At 41.4% G+C, this 15,638-nt stretch overlaps 1 protein-coding gene across 2 annotated transcripts in view; it reads left to right on the top strand.

Moving 5' to 3' along the window:
- The window catches only part of RASSF3 (Ras association domain family member 3), a 94,910-nt gene that overhangs the window by 76,368 nt on the left and 2,904 nt on the right, over nucleotides 1-15,638 (top strand). For both annotated transcript variants that reach the window (XM_013128778.3, XM_031048067.2), the window contains 3 exons: nucleotides 12,520-12,627; nucleotides 13,940-14,207; nucleotides 15,212-15,327. In XM_013128778.3, the coding sequence (XP_012984232.1) occupies nucleotides 12,520-12,627; nucleotides 13,940-14,207; nucleotides 15,212-15,327 (492 nt within the window). The remainder of the gene's footprint in view (nucleotides 1-12,519; nucleotides 12,628-13,939; nucleotides 14,208-15,211; nucleotides 15,328-15,638) is intronic.

Genomic DNA, 15,638 nt, shown 5'->3' with positions numbered 1-15,638 from the left:
AACTTTGATATTACTATTTTCACCTTCTCCCATGCTTGTCCATAAGGTGACGTGGCCTTTTCAATGTGTCCTGTCTTCTGAGTGTTTTTTCAGAGGGTGTGGTGCACCAGTTCTCCCTGTTCTCTTTAACAAGAGTTGGGGTACTTAATGAAAAATTCCAGTAGGCTCTCTTCTCCTTCCACCTGAAATGTGTATCAGCTCTAACAGATCTCATACCTTCGTAAGCTTCATAATTACATTTCCTGAAGCCGACGTTGGGCATAAGGAAAGGTGGAGTAGCAGCAGCGTTTCCTTATGCCTGTAACATCCTGCCTGTAAAAGCAGGGAAATAGCTGTTTGGAAAGAAAAAAGGAATGACTTTTAAACTTTCTGTTGTAAAATCAACACATTCTCCCATTTGCTGCTTAAGAACAAAGCATGTAATCTTTTTCCCCCCTTCTCTGGTTTCCTGGTGGCCACTCTCCAGCATGGCAAAATAACTTGTGTTTGGAGTTGGGCCATAGCATTGGGTTGTAAGCAAGCAAGCCCCATTCTCCAGTGCAGCCTAATTGCTGTTCTCCTGACCTTTCCTCAGAAGAAAAGTTTGTTTATCCAGCTTTTCCAGTGGGATATTCATTAACCATGTTCTAAAGTCTTCCGTTCACACCTCCCTTGAAAGCCTACTCGTTATGACCTCCTACTCCATTCTCCTCTCTACTGCATCCCACCAGCATTGAATTAAATAGCACCTGTATCACCCCACTCTTATTGATGCCATTAAAAAACATGATGTCTGATTCTAGCAGTTGCTCTCTAATTCTGAAGTGACTCCCTACTACAGAATTGTCTGCCATGAGAAGGAAACTGTGAGTTGATCAGGAGGGAGCAGCATGCTCATGTTGTTGCTGAAGATGTTAGTGGTGTAAACTCTGTGCTTATACGTGGTACCAGGCTAGCACAGTGTTTGGGTAAGTTGAGACCTGTGTGGTGAAGTGTTTAGTGCATTGCAGTTCTCTTATGCTGTAGAGTTATTTAATGGTTGTTTATATAAGCTGTGGCCTTACTTTTTTAACTTGTACACAAATAAAACAAGCCCCAAATTTCCTCTGCTAGTTCTTACGTTTTCAATTTGTTTATTCTGTTCTTTTTCAGCTGCAATAAGAACAAATACTGTGTTCATCCTATTTAGTAAAGGAGCTTCCTTGATTTGTAGAAGGTGTTTGCAGTCTAGTGGTGTGTCTCTTACTAGATGAGGACTTTGGCAGCCGATGCTGGCTTCTGGGGCAGCAGTAGCATCTAGCTGAGAATCAGGCATACAGCTAAAAGCAGTAATCTCTTAAATTGTCTCAGCATGGACGTCTACATCTTGAGACATCTGGATTCATTTGTGAGAAATAAATGTGTGTGTTCTGCAAAACAAATTCATACAGAAACTAGACAGCAAGTGTATTTTTGCGAAAAGGGTTGAGTGAGCTAAGTTGGTGGCAGGTTTCAATTTTTGTAATGGTAGTAGCATGTTTTCACTTTCTTTTTAGAGAACATATGAGCTCTGAAGAAACTTGTCCTTTTGTCTCTTCCACTCTGCTTGCAGCTGAAGTGCTTGGTAGCTTCTTTAGATGTATGCATGAATAATAAAAACAGGGTGTAGAAAATCCAAGGGATTTAAAACCTCTCAGAAAGCAAGTTGTCATTACCATGCTGATGAGCTTATTCAAGGCATGATATTGCTGAATCAGTTGGTGAGGTTCCTCACAATGCAGAGATCTGAAGGTTGGGTACCACCCTACCAAGGCTGAGCTTGAGGTCACTAGGATGTGTACAAGCTAGATCTAAGACTGGTTCAAGCCTCTTCTCTATTTGCCTTCTTACTGGCACAAGAAGAAGTCTGAGCTCTGAAGCTTTAGTAAGTTCAAACTGCAACTCCAGTAAAACTGAACAAACGTAAGGAAAGAAGTGAAAAAAATCCTGTTTGCTGCAGCCTTGACATAATTGACTAAAGGGTTCTTGGCATTTGACCTCTTAAGGCTGAGGACAAGTAAAATCCTATCATTAAGGTCAATAAAAGTTTACGCTGTGGTGTCCCTGCCCGTGGCAGGGGGCTTGGAACTAGATAATCTTGAGGTTCTTTCCAACCCTGACTATTCTATGATTCTATGGTGATGGTGCTGAGACGATCACCCAGTTTGGTCCCTCTCCTTTTTTCTTTCCTGAAATAATGAACTGAATGTTTGCCAGGTTGGATCTGGCAGTAGTAGGCAAAGGTGATGGCTGTAGCTTGCTGCTTCAGAAATGTGTTTGGGATACCACCCTACTTTTTAATAAAACATGTTAATGTAAAGACTGTACAGTAGGGTGCAGTCATTAGTGTGTTGGCTGTTAATGAAATGTGGCAAGTCATAGAAACTTTCTGGAGTGTAAAAGAAGAAAGAAATCCTTCATGGAGGCTAGACTGCAGGGGTGCCTCCTTTTGCCTGCACTGTGTGAAACATCTAATTCAAATACCTCAATGCCCCTCAGAGGCAGATGCCTTTTATAATATTTCTGTGGGAGTTGGGTAAAGTGTTAATTACACAAAGTGCAGTGAGAGAGGCTGTGCTGGGGTAGGAATACTTCGTATAAGTTTATTTCATTAAAACCTAGCTTGCCCTGTTGAAGGAGAGTTGTATTCACTGCAAACTTCATTAGGCTTTACATAGCTGTTGCCATTTGATGTGCATGTATGTAAAGCAGCAGTTACAGAAGTTGCCTGTAAATGCTTATGGCAGTTTTACTGTGATCATATTCAACATATTAAGATAATACTTCAGATTCTTTGGCTTAGAGGACGTGTACTTTTTATTAAAGATACCAGTGACTACTTACAACTTTTACCCCCCTAAGGTTATTGTTATGGCCTTTTGAGGTCTTTAAAAGGAGGGTGCTTTTCCTTCAGAGAAGCTTCAAATACGAGATCAGTGTCAGGTTGACTGAGAGACAGTAGCAGTAACTTTTTGAGCTTTTTAGGGAACTGTATCTTCCTCAAACAAGGAACTTCTCCCCATAAGCAGTATTTGCTTAAAGAAGACCGTGCATCTTTTTGAACAGCATTGTTTTCATTGTAGTGTCCATGATGTAGTGTCAGGGGTGTGCTATACCTGAAGTGCCCAGTGTATTATGTGATGTTTCCTAGATGAGAACTGTTACTGTGCAATATTTAAGGAGTCTGTTTTTTCCCTTTTTCTTTCAGGTAAAACAAATCCAAACAAAAATGACTTGGTTAGTGGGACCATGACCATTTGAGTCGAACACCAGCCCCAAAGCTGGGCCTGGTTAGGAAGTTGTTGCCTTTTCTCTATTCAGGCAGGCTTTGTCAGAAGGATTAAAAACCAGTTTGATGACACAATCTCTGAACTACCCAACCAAACAGGGAAAGGGAATGTTGCTCTTTAGATAAAATGGTGTTTGACGCACAGGGTGAAAGCTGGCACATCACCCGGCTTCTGCTGGGACAAGGCCCATGACTGAGCTTGCCTCAGACTTGGGAAGTGCTGGCAGTAACCACAAGCAGAAGGCTGCACACCTTGGCCTGGCATGCCGCTGGCTCTTCTCACACTGTGCTTCCCAAGGAATGGCTGGTTGATTTCCAGTACCAGTTTTAATGTAAAATGCTGCATTTGAAGACCTGGGGGGTTGTTGCTGCAGACATCCTCTTCCTGCCTCTTGTTAGGTGGAGAACATTGGAGTCTTGCATTGCAGGATCACATGCAAATACTGTAGTGGAATGACTCATGGTCCTAATATTACTTAATTGTCTGATTTCTAACTGTGTTAATAGCTCAGGTTCCAGACCAAACTTAACCTTCTTTTAAAGATAAAATAATTAGGTTTCCATAGGATATCTTGTGTAAGCTTGTTTCCTAACTGTCTGCTAAAAGCTACAGGTCACAAAGAGGCTGGTAATCCATTTTACTTCATTAAACCCCTTAACTAATTAAATAGCCAGCAGTCAAAACTCACATGCTTTCTGGAGGGGAGACCTGAAGGAGTTTTTTGACTATTTGTGATGTTTCATACATCTAGTTTTACTGAAATTTGCAAAATTGAAATAATATAAATTGAAATAATATGCCATAATATGGGGGGGGGGGAATACAAATCTGCATAAAACCTGCTGTGTCTTTGGGGACAGAATCTAAAGCCAAGCCTCTGATACTATTCTTGATACAGTTGGTTCTCACTTTAAACAGATGACTGGCTTTTTAAAACTGGGTTGTGTGCCAGTAGTTAAAAGTACAGCCATATAGGGTATGACAGGGTTTGTAACTAAGGGTTTTCAGAGGTGATGTCATGATAAACTTGAGCACTGCTTCTTAAGCACTGTTTATGTCACCAAGAAACAAATTCCTTTTTCTAGTCTTCCTTTCACAGCACCTGAATAATAACTGTGTTTATGTTGCCTCTGTTTAAAGGAAAATAATATGTTAAAAGGAATAAGGGGAAGTTCGAGTTCTTGTTTTGTTTCTCTGCTGCTTGAAAATATTCACCATACAAACAGCTGAGTGTTTACATCAGAGAGGTCAGACAGGAGCCATAATGCTTTGCTTTACTCTTTGTCATTTAGTGCTTTTGATAGTGTGCCAAGTGTTGTGTTGGTATTTGGGAAAAACCCTGCAAATAGTTTGAAAGTAACAAGTATTTACTTACTAACTGGAATGCCTGTACCTTGTAAAATCATGCTACAGTTACAAGCTGTGGTAATTTCAGGGGGATTTCTTTAAGCAGATATGGAAGTGCCCTGGAAGAGACCCTGTTGCATCATGGGCATCTTGGGTAAAGAATTTTCATAGACCTGTAGTATACAAACAGATAAGCAAAGAGCATCTAAGCTTTGCACCTCTGTTGTGGGGTCTGTACCCAGCTCTGATCACCACTTCTGTAGAAGGGCTTATTGCAGTTGCCCCTCGCTAAAATGATTGAGAGGATGGAGCAGCTGCCTTGGGAAAGATTAAGGAGCCCAGGGCTCCTCACTGTGGAGAAGAAAAACGGGGTGTGATTATGGTTTACAAACTCACAAAGGTGATGCACAAGATGAATGTGAAAACTCAGGCTCACTAAGTCCTGCCATATTAGGATTAAGGGATGCTCAGTGTATCTAATAGAACTCATCTTCTGTCTTACTAGAAGACCAGCTTAAAGCAGGTGGCACTTCTTCACACCACAGACATGAATTTCTGGGACTTGCTGCTGCAGGAGGTGCAGAGACAGGCAACATGGGCAGGTTCTAAAGGGTTTATGTGCCTGCATAGACACTAGGTCCATAAATGGACACTGAACACTTGGAAGGGAGGTGCCCTCTGAATTCCTGCTTACAACACTTGTGGATGCCAGCAGAGAGGCTGCAGAAAAGGCTCACGTGCTTGCTTGAAATAGCCTTTATTTCTGCTGCTGTTGGAGGCAGAACACAAGGCTGGATGTATCATATACCTGGCCTGGGAAGGCACTGCTGCTCTTGCTGCCTCAGAAGGGCATGGTGCAGGCTGTTCCTCAAGTGAGTTAGACTCGCTCTGACTGTCAGGGTAATTACTTGACTCAGATCAGACAAACCCATTTAGAAAAACAGGATCTTTTTCTAAAGGAGAGCCTGCTTCCTTGCCTGTGTGCCACTGACAGGGGTGGGAACTACATCATGCAGGGTGCACAAAGGGAATTCTGCCTACATCCATCCTATCAGAAAAATTCCTCTGACCCAGAGAGCAACCTCACCCCAGTCAGGAGGACACAGAAATTTCAAGGTGCAGCTCTGTATGATGCTGAAATGCTTGAATGCCAGTACTTCTCCCCAGGCACCCTGCCCTCATTGAGTCTTCTCCATACCCTTCCAGTGTCTCTGACTGACTGGGGGTGGATGTGGCCACTAGCTACCTGGTGATTGTCAGGCTTTCAAATAAAGGAAGATCACATCTGGGTGTAGGCTTGCCCCGGTGTGAAAGGAGAAGCTGCTGGCAAGGCTGCTGTGCACCCAGGAGAGTTAGGATGAGGGAGAAGCAAGGTGTTTGTTTTGAAACAATTTAATTGCAGGGTTTCAATTTCTTTCTTTCCTGTGGGAGTGCTGGCAGGCTGTAGGAAATAGTGTTCTTGCTTGTAGAAGTAGCAACAACTGACATCAGAAGTCTCTTTCTCTATTTTCCTTCCTGTATTCTCTGCTGGGCTTTTTTGTTGAATGCTAGCACTGTTAGTTAAATCCTTTCTTTAACACAAGCATGATAAGTAGGATGTGTTAGTTGCAATTATTATAACCAAACCTTTTTAATGTATATTAGGCTGCATTTCTCATTTGTCAAAGACTCTGCTTTACTTCGGGAATTATTCCTGGCCACAGTTTAGTAAGATCAGTAGTAAGATCACAGTAAGATCAAGACATCTTGATTCATGTGACTGAATCAAGGTTCACTCTATGTGTGAGACTAATATGAAATGTGAGGGCAGGGAATAGAGACAGACATAACTTAAAATTTTGCTTGAGCTCCCACAGTTCTTTCATTCTTTTCTTGTTTTTGTATTTCTTGTGAACATAATTGAATATGTTTCTGGGGTAGGTTAACATTTCATCCACTATATTTTCCTTTGTCTGTGAAGTCAAAATGTTAAGAGGAGCTTGGTTTCCCACTCCTTAAGAGACGCTAACTTCTAGATTGGACAGGAGATTGGATAGAAGAGAGAAACTTCCTATAACCCTTCATAGAGGCCTTTCCCCACTTAGGGAACCCATGCATGTCTCAGAGCAAGGATCCTGGCTTCAGGGTTCTGCATTTTTTTTTCTTTATAGAACCTCTTCTCAGCCTCATCCCATGGCAGCTTTCTAGCTGTTGAGTTTAGCACTTTTTTTACTGCATGCAGGGCTAGGGTTTGGCAGGAACTATAAGCCTTGCAGTTTATTAAATTCCCTGATGTGATGAGATTCTTTTTGGGCACCACAACTTGATTTGCAGTTAACTGTAATCTGTGCAGTTTAATTGTCTTCCTTGAGGATTCCTGCTGAGCTAGTCTGTGGGGGGCTTTATACTGAACATAAATGTTACAAAGAAAGTGCTGTTTCTGTAAACATCTGCAATACAATAAATGAGATGTGCATGGAGGTGATAAAGAAAAAACATTTTCTACCCTTTTTGTTGAGGGGAAGCTCAACTGTGAAGAGGCATTGCATCATGAGCTCTAATGAAATACCAGCTATTCCCCTTGGGAAAATGAAAACACTTGCCTCATTTCCCTCTCAATGGCAGCTGTTGCTCAGGAATTTCATTTGAGACTGCTTTGGTTGACCTGAGGAATGGCTTTGATGCAAATGGCCCCCAACTGTGTCTGTGCTGTAAGTGTGGCAAGGACAGCATCATTTTCATAGAAGTTAATAGCTCGGAGCAGAAGCAGTGTTTTGGACCAAGATACATCATCTGTATGGATTCTCATGTATTCAGCTGTCTCCTTGAGATATTAGTTTTTATAATTCACATCTGTGCTGGGCTGAGGAAGTTGAAGATAACATGAGAAGCAGGGAGTGGAAGGGAGACCAGGAGCTCTGATGAACATGCTTAACTGCAGTTGGAAGAGGAAGGGGTGATGACATGGCAGCCATTTCTGAGAGTGTCATTTGGCTGAGTGATGGAGGAGTCAAACTCAAGTTTGATTGGTTTTGGTGAAAATAACATTGAAATGTTTGTGCATTGTTTTATGGAGAAAATTCCTTTTCTGAATACTAGCACCCAGGAGTGCCACCACCATCTAAGTTATGGCTGACAGAAGACAGTGTGAACCGCTCTGCTGACTGCACTTCATTCTGCTGCTGTGACATATGCAAGGATCTGTGGTTAGGAAACTCATCACCCGGCCTTCTTTTGCAGAAAGGCGGTTTCACAATTCCCAGCATATGAATTTTGTGAGGCATGCATGCTGGGTGTTCTGTAGAGAGCTGGAGATGAATCAGCTGCCTCTGAATCGAATAGAGATGACTTGGCTGGTTGGAGCATGCCACCCTTCACGCCTAGCAGTGCACTCTCTCCCCAGAGCTCTGCCAGGGGTTGCAGAGCACAACTGGGGGGCACAGGAAGGCCACAGTAGAAAGAGCAGCTTTTGACCTTGAGCTGAGTGAGCCACTAGGTGACACAGAGTGCTTCCCCTCTCACTAGGCCAGGCAGAGCAGTCACAGGAACCAGGGATAGATGTACTTGGCTGTAACACCCAAATCTCACCTCTCAAATGCCCTTGCTCCTTTGTTTAAAAGAGCTGAGGGCTGTTGCTTTCCCAGTAGTCCCTCCCTGAGCAGGTCTGTCTTCAGCCACTTGGTGGCCACTTCAAGAGCAACAGGATAGAAGCATATTGTGGAGATAATTACTCTGCTGTTATATTGGATGACTCAAGGTCTTCTACAGGTTTAGCGGTGGAAAAACTTACCTGCTGAGATAAAATGGAATTTGATCTGCTCAACCTCAGCAGAGTTAGTAGAGGTCTTTTGTTTTTAGTGGGTCCTGGTATGAGGTGACAAGTACAGAAGGAAGAAAGAGAGCTGTGGGAAATGAGTTTGCCAAGCCTTCCTCCATCCATCAAAGAAGACTTACTTATTGTAACTTAAAACATGGCTAGGCGGAACTGTATGGCAAAAGTTTTGTGCCACTGTATACTGAGAGCAATTCAGCTTCAGGAAAGTTGGGCAAAAAATGTATGCCATCAGCTTCTCTTTGCATGTTGCTGAAGTATAATTAGAAAAATTAAAATACACAGGTGCCTCAAGTATATGTGTACTGCTTAATGATACCGAGAGCAGCTGACCCAGTGAATCACAGGGGGCTGAGGCTCTCTTGTTCGTAATAAACTTGGGAAGGTATTCCTTTGTTGGCTTTCTCCTGACAGCAGTCATGTGAGATTTACTGTCTCTGCAGTCTGTGTGACAGCAGTGTGATTTTCTATAGGCACTGGTGTCTAGCTGGCTAGGAGTTTTTGTCTGCTTGGTTGAAGTAATGTGTGTGTGCAGTTGGAGTGTTTGGAGCGTTTGTTTGGGAGCAGGAGGGTATCTCCACATCAGTTCATGAAGATCTCAGGCTTAGTTTTTCAGCAGCACAAAGTTGTTTTTCCTTTCCTGTGACAGATCTTCCATTGTTCACTTTCTGTGGTCTTCCTGGTCAAGGATGGTGGACTGGAGTGAAAATGATGATTGAAGTACACAAAGATTCTGTCTTCAATCCATTCCTTGAATGGAATTGGGTCTGTTCTTCAATGTTTTAATCCTTTAGTCCTTTTTTGTGTTCTGTTCATAGTCTTGCATAATCTACATGCTGTTAAACTTAGTTGAGACAGCTATTTGGTTGTTTAGATAATGAACTATAGCTGCATTTGTTGGCAGTATGCTACAGAAGTCTATCTTGGCTTTTGTGTAAACAGAGCTCTATGTTTTCTATGTACTTAATTAAACTGTGACAAAATTGCCCAGCCTCTAGAGCCAGTACAAGAAGGTGGAAATTCCAGTGGTATGTTTTCATAGGAAATCATGTCTATCTCAGTTGAGGGGATGGCAGCTCCCCTGGTGATGCCCAGTGACCTACAGCTCTGTACCAGAGCCACCCCTGAGAAGACTGGCATTACTCTGAACACCAGGTGTTTCCCTGTCCCCTTCATCACTGGCCTGGTGGAGCTGCTACTAGGCTTAATGCCAACTTGTGCAGCCACCCCTTTCTCTCTCATTGTTGCCATCAGTTCCAGCATCCTTAAGCCTGCTCTTGCATGAGCATTTGGCTCTATCAAGAGCCTTGTTAGCATTTGGCACTGTATTCTGCAATACATGTTACAGACTTGAATCCAGGGCATCGCCAAAGAGTGAGTCTTATCAGAAATTGGCTTGCTTGGGTTTTGCTTGTCATACCTGGTTCCATGACAGTTCTCAGGACTGATCTCATGGATTGTGTCTGTTCTAACCTGACCAAGTTTCTGTCACTTTGCTAGAAAAATGTATTTTTTTGGGAGAACAGAAATGTGTATGAAAACTCTCCTGTATGAAAACAGAAGAAAGTTATTTGCTCTTTGCCCTCACACATGCATGCTCCCCACTCTCCTCCCCCCGCCCCAGTTAAAGGCAATGAGTTCTTTCTGTGAACCTCTTAAGGTTCACAGAAGTTAATGTGAACTGTGTGGGTGTTGGGTTTGTTTGTTTTTAACAAAGGCTGAAGTTTGAATATAGGAAAGGTAGTGAGTGTTTTCCTCTTTTCTGGTTAGGGTTTTTTCTTTATGATAATTAATGTTATGGGTGACTTCAGTAATCATGGTGACAGTAGGCTCCAGCAGGGCAGATGAGAGGTTCCTGATTGAATAATCAGCAATGGAATTACAATAAGTATTAAAACTGTGTCCGTCATGGGAAGTTCAGTATCAGCAGTGTTAGTAGATTGGACAGGTAGGAGCTCCAGAACATGCTTGTCCTTTGGAGAGACGAGTCTTGGCTGGTATGCATGTGAAGGTGCTTATCTGCAGCTACACAGGCAACGAATATACCAAGTTAAAGCTTGGATTCTTGAAATCAGTCGTGTAGGTGGCAAGTGTTCTGTCAGACCTTGATGGCCAGAGGCCTGCAGACTGTCCCATATCCCTTTCATATCCACTGCTGAGATTGTCTTGGTCACCTCCCACAGCGTTATTTGAAGTCATCAGTTAGGCTAACATCTGACTGGCGTTGGAGTGCCCATGTTTCCAGACTCTGACTATGGGTCATTGGTTTTGGTATTTTAAGCATGAAAACAGCAAGAACATTTACTTAAATTTCAGAGGAAAAAGAAAGAAACCTATCTAGATTTTTTTCCTGTGTCTGCTTTGTTTTATAGCTACTCATTTGCCCCTGAACAGAACACCACAAAGCTGCAAGAGCATTTGTGGAGACAAAGCGAGTGGTTTAAAGGAAGCTGTATTTGTCATTATTATGATACTTTTGGGGAGGAGGAAAAAAAAATCCAGGACAAGAATGCTCAGTTTCTCTAGTGAGAATAGACGTGAATTCTGAAAACATTTAGTAATTTGGTATTTTGTAATAAGACTAGGTGGAGTCTGGCAGCTGTGCAAGATGCTACACAGTCTTAGAGTTGTGCTTGAGGGACTAATGGGAGGGTTGTATTTTACTGGTGTTCCTTCTTGCCTCAGTTTCCTTATCTGCAAAATAAAGGTATGTTCTCTGTGTTATGCAGGAAATCAGTATCTGAGCCTAGATCAGAATTCCACATTTCTGGCTTCTAGTTCTCTGTTCAGACCACACCTTTCTTTTTATAGTTATGGGGAAAAAAGTCTGCTCCAGTGTGTCATTTAGTGAAATACCATATAGGAAAAGCAAGACTAAAAACTAAGCCCAAGAGAGCTAAAACTAGATGGTTTTAAATTAGGAGACAGAAGTTCTGTGGATTGTTTCTGGCAAATGGAAACTTGCAGTTCCACACCAGGTGTGCTCATCTTTGGGGTTGTTTCTGGCAAACTGAAGTGCCTGCGAGGTGTGTGCTGAGTTCTGTCCAAAAGACTGTGACACAAGGCTGGCCACTGAAGTCAAGGAAGTCCTTTCTTAGGATAAGCTCCGCTGGGATGTGCTTGTGAGGACAGGTTGGAAAAACTGTTTCTTGATGGTTTGTCCATACAGTGAATCTATATTCCAGTGTTCAGATGTGCTCCAAAAGCTTCAAGCTTCTTCAAAGCTTCTCCCTTTCAGAGTGAAGTCTTAAATCATTAAAGCTGAGAGCTGAAACTCTTTCATACTATATATGGCATTTATACTGGTGATAGAAACCAGGGTATATTTATAACACTAGTTTGCTGCAGGAATACGGATTGGGAACAAATGTTTGTTTGGATAAAATCCAACTCCAGGGATGAGTTTTACTGCTGCATGTAAGATCTGTAGCAACCTCATAGCAGCAGCAGTTGAAAAATTGAATAGGGCCTTCTCTGTGGAAAAATCACAAATTTCATGTAACAAGATACAGCTAGAGGGTTACTTGTGATGGTTCAACTAGTAGTTGGTGACCCTGTGCATAACCTGCTGTCTGTCACATTGGAATGCAGGGATCCTCTTATGTTGTTGGCATGTGTGGAGGTTGTTGATGTTTCTTGTTAGTAGGTGCTGCTGTTTTGTTATATATTCTTCATTTGTTTAGAAATACCCATTTCTGCCCTAAGCAGTATTTCTTGAAAATTGCAACTGTATTCTTAACAATACTGCATAGCATTGACAGGGGCAAATCAACCCATGAATTAGATGAACTGTTTTATATACTGTTGATAAACATTTGAATGAAAACAGTTGGTAAAAAAAGGGGCACAAGTGCCTTTGTGTGTGTTGATTTTACCATCTCCATTCAGTCCAAGTGTTCTTTCTGTTTGATTTGCCCTAACATGTTAATTCTTCCTATTGCTGCACTGCTAATTACTGTATGTGGACCATCTGTGGAATAATTACTGTTTGGACTAAGAATGCTCATATCCAAAGTACGAACTGGGTTTTATTTTGTTTCCTAAAACTGCTATCTCTGTTGTTGTCATTTGAAGGATGTTCAGAAGGAGAGAGAACCTCATGCTTATCTCAGTAAAGAAGAAGTTAAAGAGAAGATACAAAGCTACAATTCATCTGTCACTGATAAATTAAAAATGACCTTGGTAAGTTTTGAATACGATTCCTGTAATTTTTAATAGGAGCAATTGAATTTGTAGTGAATCATTTTATTCTCAGCATCTTACACATGAAACTCTGGTATAATGCCTTTGTAAAAGGCTCTTTCTTAGATCTGGTAATTAAATACCACATCTGGAATATTTTTATCCATGTGGCTCTTTTGTATGGACTGAAACAAACTGTAGTAGAAACAAATGTATATACCACTTGAAAGATGTTTAAGATAAACTTGGAGGGACACTAAGATGTAAATTTGTCAGATGAAAATCTTCCACTGGTAAACGTGAAGATGTATTTGTCTTGTTTGTGTAGATAAATGTTTGTCAGGTGTCTCTGATGAAGATGCTCAACCAATGAGAAAATTTAGCAAATTTAAATATTTATTCTAGGAGACTTAATTTTCAAGGTAGCTGTATGGATTTTCAGTTTGAGGAGACTTCCTTCCCCCCTACCCTAGAACACAGACAACGCATAGTGGAATCTGTACAGACTTCTTATTGCCAAGCACTGTGAACTAGTTCTAAGGGTCAGTGCAGACCATACTAATAAAACACATCTCTGCCCAGCAAGCTGCTATTCAGTAATTGCCTTGCCCAGATTTTATGATACGTTACATTCTCCTCTGGGTGTATAGTATATGGAAACGTTGAAATTCCATTGTATCGTGAGCCACATAAGCGTGACTATGTACTAGAAAGATTTTTATTACTTGTTTTGCATGGAGGTCAGGGCTTACTGTGCCTAAAACCAGATTGCCTAAAGTTTTCCAGCTCAGTAAGTAAGTTTTGATCAGTTTTGTTTTGTCTTTCAGAAGCAACTGGAATAAAGAATTTGAAATGTTGATTAGATTGGGATTTATTCTGGTTCTTTGTTAATTCCAACACAATTTGAACATTGAAATACCTTAGACTAATTTGACAAGCACAGCTGAAATGTGGGAAATAATTTCTGTATTTCTCTATAAAATCTGTTGTTAAAGATGCATGACAGTGGTGTTTTCCACTTCATAGTTCTCTTCTAATGTGAAAACACCACTTTTTTATAGTACATTTTGCTTGATGAGATCCTAATACTCTTGGAACCCAGTAGTTATTATTAAGGAAAAAAAAAAACCTCAACAGATATACCAGAAAGAATGAATGTCTGAACTATTGAAACAATACCTTTCCTACAAGATGCCATGTGTTACAGTGGCATCTGTGTTTGCCATAACCATTTTAATCTGTCTACTCCACTAATAGGCTGCAATTAGTCATTAGTAATTTTAACAGTTCCACTACTTTCCTCCTGTTTCAGAATGCAAATGGGATTTACACTGGCTTCATCAAAGTTCAGATGGAACTATGCAGACCGATCACTGTGCAGTCTTCCCAGAGCCAGGGCAGATGTCCTCACAGCAATAATGACACTGCATTCTACTTGCCGGAGGGCTGTGTGAATACCCTTCACATCAGCAGCACCAACACTGTTCGTGAAGTTATCGAGGCCTTGCTCAAAAAGTTTTTTGTGGCTGACAACCCTGCGAAGTTTGCACTTTATAAACGCTGCCACAAGGAAGACCAAGGTATAAGTTAGGTTTGTGGCATTTTGGTACTGAAGGGGTTTGGGGAGGGGGTGCTGCCACAGGAATACTTGAAAGAAGCAGGGTGGAAGAACTCAGATAAATGGGGGTGATAGTCTTGCTCGCTCTTGTCTTTTTCCTTATGAAAGGTAGCAAGTGTAAGAGAGTAAATGATCTGGGGATATTTCAGGGTAATTCACAAAGGACAAAGTACCCTACTAAGCCATCCACAGGGATCTCCTGTGCTTTGCAGTCCATTAGATTTTATTTGATATGCCCCGTTATCAGGCTCTCAGTTTCAGCTGGCCTGATATACTGCAGCTTTGTGAGACCAAATTCCAGGACAGTTTTTAACAGAGAAACCTTGGTGTCTGGGATACCTGAAGTCCTTGCACTGGCAAACAGCTCTTGAGGTGGCAAGCATCATGGGCATGTCCATTATGTTTGTGTGTGTCAATTGGCGCATATGACTCTCCTAGTGCACTGCCTGCTGTTAGTTTCTTGTATATTGTGTTTGGAAATAGCAGATGATACAAGAGGTATTTTTAGTGAAAAGCACATTTTGCCAACCTGGTGTTCTTGCATATAGAATCCACCTTCTTCCATGGACATTGAGAGCAGTTTTGGGAGTTCAGATGTTTCTGGCTGTGGAAAAGGTATCAGATGCCACAGCTCTGTTTTAAATGCTTAGTTAGATCAACTGATCTGTGTTGAGGGTTTGTTTTCTTGTGTTTTGCCCCTACATATATTTGGATGGTGAACTGTGTTGACTAGAGGCCATTTCATTCCTGTATGAACGTAGTTTTGCCATCAGTCATCTGGTCAGCTCCTCCCTAAAACTTATTTCCTCAAAACCAGTATGTAAACTTATATGTAGCCAGTATGTAGAATGTGTAAATTTTGTGGCTACACGTACATATCTGAGATTTTCTAGCATTGATCATTCAAAGTGTTTGAAACACCATAAATTAAGATGATAATTAAATCATGATGTTCTTCTCCTGCAGTTTATACATGCAAGCTGTCAGACCGGGAACATCCCCTCTACCTGCGTTTGGTGGCAGGCCCCAAAACAGAAATGCTTAGTTTTGTTTTACGTGAGCATGAAACTGGAGAAGTCATGGTATGTTAACACTTGTGCTGTTTCTCTGTGTTGGTTTAACATCAAGGATAGGTGGGCTCCTTCTTGATCTGTGCTGACAAGAAGGCCCACTTTTTTAGAAGAAGATTTTTTTGTTTTTTTTCTTGTTATATTTACTTTGTGGTTAGACTGACCCACTGTTACTTGCAGAATAAAACACAATTTAAGACAGTAAAATGTTTTCCGATCTCTAAGATTTGGAAGGAGGGTGCCTGATACTGGTCCAGTTTGAAATTGTTTTGAGTGTCTGATTTTGTTTAAAAATACTATATATATAAACTATTTGTATGTTT

Source organism: Melopsittacus undulatus, chromosome 5 (assembly GCF_012275295.1).
Source record: "Melopsittacus undulatus isolate bMelUnd1 chromosome 5, bMelUnd1.mat.Z, whole genome shotgun sequence".
NCBI classification, from domain to species: domain Eukaryota; kingdom Metazoa; phylum Chordata; class Aves; order Psittaciformes; family Psittaculidae; genus Melopsittacus; species Melopsittacus undulatus.
The sequence above is the reverse complement of the archived record's forward strand: the minus strand, read 5'-3'. Positions and strand labels throughout refer to the sequence as shown.